Raw genomic sequence first — 10136 nt, 5'->3', positions numbered from 1 at the left:
TAGAATATAAAAAATTCTCATGATACGGAAAGTTTATTAATTATTAAATAATAAATAAAAATTTATTAAAATTAATTATTAAAAAATTAATTTATGCGATATTTAAAAACCATAAAATATTAAAATATTATGAATATAAAAAAAATAATAGTTGAAATTAAATAAGTTAAGATTAAAAAAAGTAAGGTAAATTCTTTCTTACAATGAGTTTAACAAAGACATGAACTCGCCGTGTTCTTGCGATTAATTCGCTCTATCAGTAGAACTGACCTCTACATTTCGAGTGGCTGCTACATCATTTTTCTGAAAAAAATCACCATGCAAAAAGAAAATAAGTCAGTTATATCCATAAAGCCATCTCAACAAAGGGTACAAAATTAACTGAGGCTAAACACATACCAGATGTGTATTTCTCTTCCTTCTTCATATAGATTTTTTGATCGATCTATCCAATTCATCTCCAAGCCTCTTTGATCTCGGCTGACCCTTCGTTGCCACCTTTGAAGGGCCTTAAATGCCGTCTGGGCCAACCACGCACTCATATTATGTGGCCATGTTGTTATATGTACCAACAACATTCTTGGACCCCAAGTTGGCACGATAATCAATTAGCTTGGCCCTTACATCGTCAAGAGCCGAATGCAACATGGCTGCTTCTTCATCACAGGTCATGAAAACCTGGGCAACATTAAAGAAGTATGAACACAATTCTCTGAATAAGTTATGACTTTCATCTGATCGATAATCGATTCACGTCATAGTTGCTCTTGATGTAAGTGTGCTTATGTTGTACATTCTTGCTCCATCGAGAGAGAACATAGTAAGATGGTACTCTATCTACTTTTTAATATGAAAACACAGTAAGACAATGACAACACCATATACCTCTTGATTCAAACATGTTACACCCGCACCGAACCTTGTATGTCAAAGGGTCAAAATCAATGCCGTACGTGCAATACCTAGACTCCCCATAAAGTAGGTATTGCTCGTCCACGTTCACACGGAACAAATCACAATCTTGTGTCACACCACAGATTAAACAATCACATTTTTTCTTGAATTCCTGTTGGACTTCCCTAAACATAGAGCTTGTGCACTCCTGTTAAAATTGTCTTTCAATTGTAAAGCTAGGTGAACAGAGGATAACTTTTTTAGAGTCTGCAGTATCGTCCTCCAGTTCTTTTTGTTCTTTGTTTCCAAATACATTGTCATACTCATACACGAATTGAACCAATCTACTCTTGCAATATAAAAACCTCTTGTAAAAAGCATGCATACTTTCACCTCTTTGAGTACTCCTCATACCTGTCCAAAATTCACAAAGAAAAAAGATTGGAACCCACATTCGTCGATCATCATGAAGGTCTGCAAAAACAAAAATTTGAAAAGCACCACCATAATCCAGTAAGAACGGAACCAAAAATCCAATATAATAAAAAAAACTTTACTCTCCAAAAAGAACATACAGGCACATGACAAAACGTAACACAAAAACTAAAACTTGATATAGGTTAGTGGTAATGAACCTGATAGCCATCTGTTGTGCCTTAGATTGAACTCTAAAATGAATCTAGCCCAATCATCTTTTGAAATATTCCACAGGCCGAGCATTTCATACAATGTCATTCATTTTAGCATGTATCTTTCTGTACCAAGCGTATCCTCCGAGCTTAGCTGGTATCTTCTTCAATATGTGCCATATGCACCATTGGTAGCGAGTATTTGGAAAGACATTCCTAATAGCACCAAACATGACCTTGTACTGGTTGGTGATGACACCCTATGGGGCAGTTCCCATGCATTTAACACATTATGTGAAGACTCACTCAAAGCTAGGAATTTTCTCATTCCCAAGCAAAGCATAGCCAAGCCGAGTGGACTTCCCGTAATGGTTGACACCAACAAAAGATGCAAACGGTAGTCTATGCCTACAAGAAAAATAGCCACAAGTAAGAACCTGCGGTAATTTCAAAATAGAAAAGCTTCCACTAGAGACACAAACACACACATACTTGTTTCTCCTGTATGTTGTGTCGAATGACACCATATCTCCATAATATTCGTTCGATGCCCTGCACATTGCATCAACCTAGAGCGCATTCCTAAGCTTGTTAGCTTTGTCGACATCTATTTCATAAAAGAAATCCGGGTTGATCTCTTTCATTCGCAAGAAATAGCTCAACATTTCCTTAACATCTGCATTATTATCAGCACAACTGTAGGTCTTGTTAGGCCATATGCTAGTCTCATCGTTGTCCTCAATCACACACTTGGCATGCATGGCCAATTTTCTGTACTCATGATAATGGACCGATTTCTTAGCAGAACACTGGTGGATGTGCTTCAATTCTAATTTTGACACCATCTAATTGTCCTTTTGCCTATCCAACATCACATACATCTTTGCTCTACATCTCGTGGTTGTTATTTTTTTTACCAGATGCTGCCTTCACTCGAGACTCCCGATAACCTTCTCGATTGCAATGTATTGATTGATTAATGGATATCCTTAATTCCTTCATTGTCTTGTCAAAATTGGTGTTCCTAATCTTAGTGATGAACCCAACTTTCTTTGCATATTCGAATAGAATTCTTGTGCACGTTGTAACGAATCAAATCGGAATCCTACATAGAGGATTTTCTCTAGCTGAATGACACTATGATCCGGCAATTGCAAATCCATTCAAAAAAAATTTTCAATGCCGCACACACTTAAAAATTGGAATCCAATAGCTCGTTAGTATTATGACAATAATAAAATACACTTTACACCTTATGACTCAACTCTGTATCATTATTTTCCAACTTAATAACGTCTGTAACTTCTTCGACTTGCAATTGAAAACACCCTAATACAGCTAAGCGAATCAAACAAAAAACGCATCATATAAAGAGATAAGCATCCATTATTCAATACCCAAAAAACCTCTTCCAACATCCACTTATTCACTGAGAACACCAATGTATAAACAAATAAAAGTCTAATAGTTTACATACAAAAATACACTAAATTACTACGAGAGATCAAATAATGCACAAGAGTATCCCTGTTAATACTGTAAAAAAAATTAAAGCAAAACTGCAAAACACACAGGTAACTTGCAAAACAAAAATCTACTAAAAACACATCATATATCAAAGTTGTACCATCAAACTAACATAAAAAAAATCACACCAATTATACTACTAAATCACCACTTACCTTGTCTACACGTTGAGTTTCATCATCACTCAAACACAGGATATTGACTTTGGTGCAATTAGAGTGATCACTTACATCATAGGAAGTGTCACACGATCCTTCTTCATTAATTGATGGTTCTATTGATGCAACACTCTCAATCTGCCTTTAGCGGCACCTTGCTCCTTTGGAGGTAGAATGGTATGGCTGCACGAGAATTCCCTGATCACGTCGTTGCGCATTTGGACGGGCTGTTTGGCGGCAAGACGACGACACATGCACAACGACGACAACAACTGGAGCGGGGTTGGGATGCGATTGCGGTGTATACGTTGAGCTTCTCTTCGACAGGACAGGTTGCATAACAAATGGAAGTGGGGACTGGCGATACGCGTTTGATCGGACTGTACGGCAGCATGACGACGATGCAACCTCCCCAACGGTGACAACACCTGAATAGGGGTTGGGGTGCGATCTCGGGCCTGGGGTTGGGTTCCTCTTGACGCAGATGACGTGAATATGGAGCTGCAATATTTGGCACTCCTTATTTTTCAAATCTGTAATTAATGTTGATTATTAACATATTAAACATATTATTTTATTAAAAAATAAATATTAATTATAGTTGTTAAAATTTGATTGATTATAAGTTGTTCTCCAATACTTTTTCTTCTCATAAATATAAATGTGACGATAAAATTAAAATTTGGAGAGAAAATTGAAATTAAGAATATAAATTCATATTATTAAAATCACACTGAATCGGTCAATTTAATAAAAAAAATCGAAGAACTGATAATCTAGCCCATTTGGTTTGAAATTTGGATGGAAAGTGCATTTAAATCAATCATTAGCATATCTGAGGCTTAGTTTAAGTGACAATTATGGTGCTTCTTAAAATGGTGTATAGGGATTCAAAATAAGGTTAAGTAGTGAATGAGAATCTTTAAGTATTATATATGTGAGTATACATTGTACATAAGTTTATAATGTCTAGAATTAAAGGTTGTCCAATTTATCTAAATAAAATATAAAAAAAAATTAATAGCAATAAATCTTTTTTTTAAGTGATTTTTGTTTGGATGAGTTTCTATAAAAAAGATCCTTTTTTAAGTGATTATTTTGCAACCAAACAAATTTTAAAATTTAGTAACAATGGGTCGTTTCGACCCTAACCGCTTGAACAGCTGATCCGGACGGGTCTGTGTTGCAATTAGGGGTGTGCATGGGACGGGTGAAACCAAGTTTGATGTGACCCAGACCCGACCCGAAATATATACCGGGCATATTTGTTAGACCTGAACCCGACCCTAGACCCGATGAAACCTATACACTTTCGCGCCACGTTTATATCGGGTAAAAACCGGGTGAAAATCGGGCCGTTAACATTATATTACCTTGATACTTTCTTGTAAGTTAGCATGTAAAAATATCCAAATTTCCAAGACTCCAATCATTTTTGACATGGTAAAATTCACTTAGAAAAATATAATAAGAACTAACTCTTCTCTAAAATTAAAGTATAACCATAATCAATACTAATATTGCCTAATAACACCAAATATTTAAATCAATACAAATAATACAAGATTATGCATTAGTCTAAAGTCTTATGCATTTTAAACATAAAATATTAACTTATAGTTTTATATATAATGACTAATAACACAAAATATTAAGGTTTACAACACTTAAATTTCACATAATAATAGCCATCATCCATCACTAATAATACAAAATATTAATTATGTATGATGACCGGGCCGATTTCGGGTGACCCGAGCTATGGCCCGAACTCGACCCGAAATAATGACCGAGTCTATTTTTGAGACTCATACCCGACTCTACACCCGATGAAATCACACCAAATTAGTCCCTAAAGTGTTCGAGACCGGGTCGGGTCTTCGGGTCGGGCCGGACCATGCACACCCCTAGTTGCAACTTGCCGCTTTAAAGTTAAGAAAATAATTATTCTACTAGTTACAACAGGACCGTCAGAGGCTTGAAGATGCAATTGTGAACCACTGAAGATAGACGCGCCGTCGTCGCTTGGTAGTCCTTGGCGTTTCTACTGGCGACGGAAAAGACCGGAAGATTTGGAAAGAGGAGACGAGAAGGGATCTGAAGTGGGCTAGGGCTACATTTTTGAAAAATTGAATTTGAGTTTGGGGTTAGAGTTGCATATTGAAGTTAAGGGTATTTTTGTAAATTTAACTATTTCATCCTCTAATTTTAATTCAAATGAAATTGAGATATAATTTAATTCTGTGCACTTCTACACTAAACATAATACTGACACTTTTTTTATTTATTAATTCCTGTCTCTCTCTGTCTCTGTCTGGCAAAGAATACTCTTACTCGATGCACCGTTTATCATTCACTGAACTGTGCATGACAGCAATCTGACCCGACGGAACTGTCAGCAATTACCAGTAGTTGGATTCGTCTACCTGTTCTCATTATTCCACACTCACCCAAACCACTTATGGAGAAAGGGAACCCCATCTCGATATACAGGCACAACGCTGACCACCGGCCTCAGGAGGGGCCGTCAGCTGGAGGCGAAACTCGGTGTTGCCGCTGCTCCATGCTGCACTTCTGCTTTAAATAATCATATCTGTCCAGCGTATGACTTTTCTCTTCTTCCCACAAGTCCAAATTGCATTCTCTTTTTTATTTTCATTCTAGTTTGATTAAATGTTTAAATTAATCTCAGTTGTTTTGGCCACAACTACATGACGCATGCTCATCCAGGTATGAAATAATAAGCCAGCATGCATGACTTTTCTGTATTTTATATTAGGGTAATTCTACTAGGCGACACAAGTCAACTAGCAAGTCAATGACTTGCATGCTATGCATATTTTTATTCTGGCATTCAACAAGAAGATAACTAAATCATAGAGAGGAGGAGGAATGGGGTCATGGATGTTCAATTTTGATCTTGTTCTGCTCTTTCTCATGTCATTCCAGTTCCATGTATCCATTGAATCTGATAGCATCTTTCCAGGGCAGAGACTTTCAGGAAATCAAACTCTAGTTTCCTATGGACAAATATTTGAAATGGGTTTCTTCTCACCATCAGGTTCAGGTAACAACTCTCGCAATTATTACCTAGGGATATGGTACAAAGGGTTACCAACGCCAGAAAGAACAGTGGTGTGGGTAGCCAACAGGGATCATCCTATATCTGATCCATACTCTTCATGGTTAGAACTTGACAAGCATGGCAATCTATCTCTCTATACTTCCACCGGTCATGCAGTTTGGTCAGCGAACTCTTCCTTTAGTTTGGATGATCCTTTGGATTCGAAAGCTGCTAAGCTTCGGGAAGATGGAAACTTTATTATAAGCAGCTCATTTGATAAATATGATTGGCAAAGCTTTGATTACCCAACTGATACCTTGCTGCCTAATGCGTATTTGGAATATGATAACGACAGAGGTATTAAAAGGGTTCTGAAATCTTGGCTAGCTACAAGTAATCCATCAACTGGCAACTTCTCTGCCGAGGTAACTACAGTTTCTGTGGATTTAGCTGAGGTTCAATTGTTGCAAAATGATGGTTTTACTGAGTCTAAATTCTGCATAAATCGGTTTCATGAAACTAAAGATTACGTGTATGATTTTGAATTTCACTTTATAGGATATGTGGACATTTACTCGTATGTTTTGTTTTCATATGGCAACTCATACAATCTTGCAAGATATGTTTTAGATGGATCTGGAAAGCTCAAACTTTTAGGGTGGTCAAACGAATGGGTTACCATCAACATGGACCACAAAAAATGTGACTTTCACGGTCGTAATGAGGATACAAGAGTGAATGCCAAACATAGTGGAAGGAAGAATGCTACTTGGGTGGTTGTGGAGGTGGCGATTGGGCTTACTAGTGTGATGGTTGCTATTGCCATTTTGCTGATAAGGCTATGGAAGAGAGGCACCACCACTTCATCTAAGGTAATGGGAGGAGATACATTGAAGCAGTACAACTACAGAGATTTGAGAAAAGCAACTAGAAACTTCACAATTAAGCTTGGAAACGGTGGTTTCAGCACTGTTTACAAAGGGGAATTCCCTGATTCAACTTTCGTAGCTGTCAAGGAACTTCGAGGACACTTTCAAGAAGAAAAACAGCTTCGAGCAGAACTCAATACGGTAGGGCTGATCCAGCACAAAAATCTTGTTCGCTTACTTGGATTCTGCTTACAAGGTTCCCAGAGATTCATAATTTATGATTACATGCCAAATGGTTCTCTAGAATCTCACTTGTTCCAGAGTGATTCTAATGTCTTAGATTGGGGAACTAGATACAATATTGCTCTTGGCACTGCCAAAGGTTTAGCTTACCTACATGAGCATTGTAGAGACTGCATCATTCATTGCGACATCAAGCCGGAGAACATTTTGTTGGATGCCGAGTTTAATCCTCAAGTCGCGGACTTTGGCTTGGCAAAGCTTCTAGGCCGAGACTTTAGTCGAGTTCTTACTACCATGAGAGGAACAAGAGGCTATCTTGCAACAGAGTGGTTCTCCGGCGTTCCAATCACTGCAAAAGTTGATGTATATAGCTATGGTCAAGTCCTTCTTGAGATCATTTCAGGTAGAAGGAACATGGATCTAGTAAATGATGATCTAGCTAGTTATTTCCCGTCAATTGTTTTCAATGCATTGAACAATGGGGAGGATGTTCTGCCTTTAGTAGATTCCAAACTACAAGGCAAATTCAGCGCAGAAGAGGTAAATAGAGCATGCAAGGTTGGTTGTTGGTGCATTCAAGATGATGAGAATGATAGACCAACAATGAAAGAGGTTGTTCAAGCTTTGGAAGGAAATCTTGATGTAGGTATTCCTCCTATTCCGCAGTTTTTCCTGTCCTTAGCAGAACCTTCTGTCCAAAAAGGTGATCTGAAGGAAAGCAAGGATTATAGTACATCGAGCACACTACCTTCGAGTTTCAGCTTTCAAGCACCAGTAAGTTCTTTCACGGCTCATTCATCCTTATATTATGTGTGCAATCATCTGTTCTTTTAATTGATAGGATAAAAGGGATTCATTAATGAAACCTGTCCTGAAAGATACCAAAATTTCAATGTTTTCAAGCCTAAAAAGAATTTATTGTTGCTGTTATTGTTGCTGCAGTAGTTGTTAGTATTAGTATGTTCTAGAAATGGATGCAGCTATATTTGTCAAATGCAGCTATATTAGTATGTTCTAGAAATGTTCTAGAAATGGATGCAGCTATATTACGTAATGTCTTCACATACACGACATAGAATTTGAACAAAGTAATTCAAAAGCTCCAGAAGTCAGAGAGAAATGTCACATCCCAAGAACTTACGCAGTATTTTTGAGTCTTAACACCAATTGTCATTGCTAAATGAATTGATATATTTCCTTATTAAAAACAACAAAATATTTGATTTTACACCTTTTCCCCCTCCAAGTTCAGTTCCTCTAAAATTAAGCAATCGAAATAAAACCTTGTTTGCTAGAAGTGAATACCTTAAAAGTCTTGCTTTATGCTCATTATATGGCATAATTTGACATTTTCATATCAATGATTCAGGCCTTTCATGTCAAGTCATTATCCTTATTCTGCATGTTTCTGCCTTCATTATCGTAGTTTATATTCAGATTGCATACTAACTCCTACGTAATTTACATTAATTTTGACAGGTTCACCAAGTTCAGGATGAACCTTGATATCATATCAGTGAGTTCGCTGCTACTGCTACTATTCGTGAAACGGTGAAAGGCATAACTTTGTTCAGCAGCTAGCTTTACTAATGGCTAGAAACACTCATTAAACTTCCATTTATTTCCTTCAAGATCGAAGCATCCAGAATGCTGAAATAAATTAGTCACGAAGTATTTCTGGTGCTTCCATTGATTTATGTCAAAATATTATTTTGGTGAATTGGTGATAAGAACTCAATTGATCTTCTTTACAATTTATGTATGGTAAAATGGACTTATCAAAACAAGAATGGATTCAATTACCTAGTGTTTCTACATATAAGTAAACATTAAAAATCTTTTTTTAAGTAAACTTGATTTCCACCTACTGGTGATCAATTGATCATGCTCACAAGAACTTTGATGCTTGAGTTTTTAATTCGGAAAAGAATCTTATTTGTTGAGATTTGCCTGTTGCTTTTACAGGCTGAAAGAACCTTAAGTTTTGCAGAGTAAACTAGTAAGAATTTGTGTGGCAAGATCATGAAAGAACGCAAGTGTAGCTACATGTACCTGTTTTGAGTTGAATATTTCTCATGTTTCCTTCTATATGCTAGCAAGAAATTAAGCTTAGTCATACTTCATAGTTTAAATTTCATCCACTTTCCTTATATCACTAGCAAAGTCAAGTTTAATTAAAGAAACTGTAAGAAAATATATTGAGAAAGTGTTCATGAACTTTTACGTGAACATTTCTTTGTATAATAGCTTAGAGTGCATAGCCTTTCATGGCTCTCTTCCAACAATTGTTAGGACCTTAATTGGAGTTTCACTTTTTCATTATTTTTATTTATTATTATTAAGATGATGAAACTATCACTCTTATTTTTTATAACGTTACTTTATACATTATTTTTTTGTAGTATGTGGTTACATAGATTTATGAAAAAAAAAAAAAAGTAGCATTATCAAAATTAGAAATGACAATATTCATTCACTTATTATTGTTGTTGAACTAAAGTAATCCTAATCCTCAATCTGAATATAGTGACTAGTAAGTAGGAGTGAGAATTCTTATATTAAAACCCAAACTAATAGTATATTTGGGAAACGAAAAAAGAGTTTTTTCGCAAGAAATCTTTTCGCTAGAAAGAAAATTATGTTCAAGGAGAACTTTTAAAATAGATCATAATCATAACTAATAATTTTAAGCTAAAAACCAGTTAATGTGTAAGTTTGGATTGGTTTTTAGAAAAAAAATTATTAGTTTTAT

General features: G+C 36.1%; 1 protein-coding gene across 12 annotated transcripts; it reads left to right on the top strand.

Moving 5' to 3' along the window:
- Positions 5494-9648, top strand: LOC107629852 (G-type lectin S-receptor-like serine/threonine-protein kinase At2g19130). 12 transcript variants are annotated; one of them, XM_021118402.1, is made up of 5 exons: positions 5496-5810; positions 5901-5938; positions 6200-6275; positions 6399-8158; positions 8864-9648. In XM_021118402.1, the coding sequence occupies exons 2-5, from the start codon at positions 5927-5929 to the stop codon at positions 8888-8890; spliced, it is 1875 nt and encodes a 624-aa protein (XP_020974061.1). In that variant the 5' UTR covers positions 5496-5810; positions 5901-5926; the 3' UTR covers positions 8891-9648. The 12 variants fall into 12 exon arrangements, with proteins under 12 accessions (XP_020974058.1, XP_016188264.1, XP_020974055.1 ...); XM_021118400.1 differs by having other exon boundaries at positions 6195-6275; XM_021118399.1 differs by having other exon boundaries at positions 5494-5810; positions 6200-8158.

This window comes from Arachis ipaensis, chromosome B03 (genome assembly GCF_000816755.2).
Source record: "Arachis ipaensis cultivar K30076 chromosome B03, Araip1.1, whole genome shotgun sequence".
Classification (NCBI taxonomy): Eukaryota; Viridiplantae; Streptophyta; class Magnoliopsida; order Fabales; family Fabaceae; genus Arachis; species Arachis ipaensis.
The sequence above is the reverse complement of the archived record's forward strand: the minus strand, read 5'-3'. Positions and strand labels throughout refer to the sequence as shown.

Excerpts from the sequence above, each read along its gene's own strand:
- LOC107629852 (XM_021118396.1), top strand. The coding sequence starts at position 6,101 with ATGGGGTCATGGATGTTCAATTTTGATCTTGTTCTGCTCTTTCTCATG. Across the intron at positions 8,159-8,863 it reads GTTTCAGCTTTCAAGCACCA|GTTCACCAAGTTCAGGATGA; the intron begins GTAAGTTCTTTC and ends TAATTTTGACAG.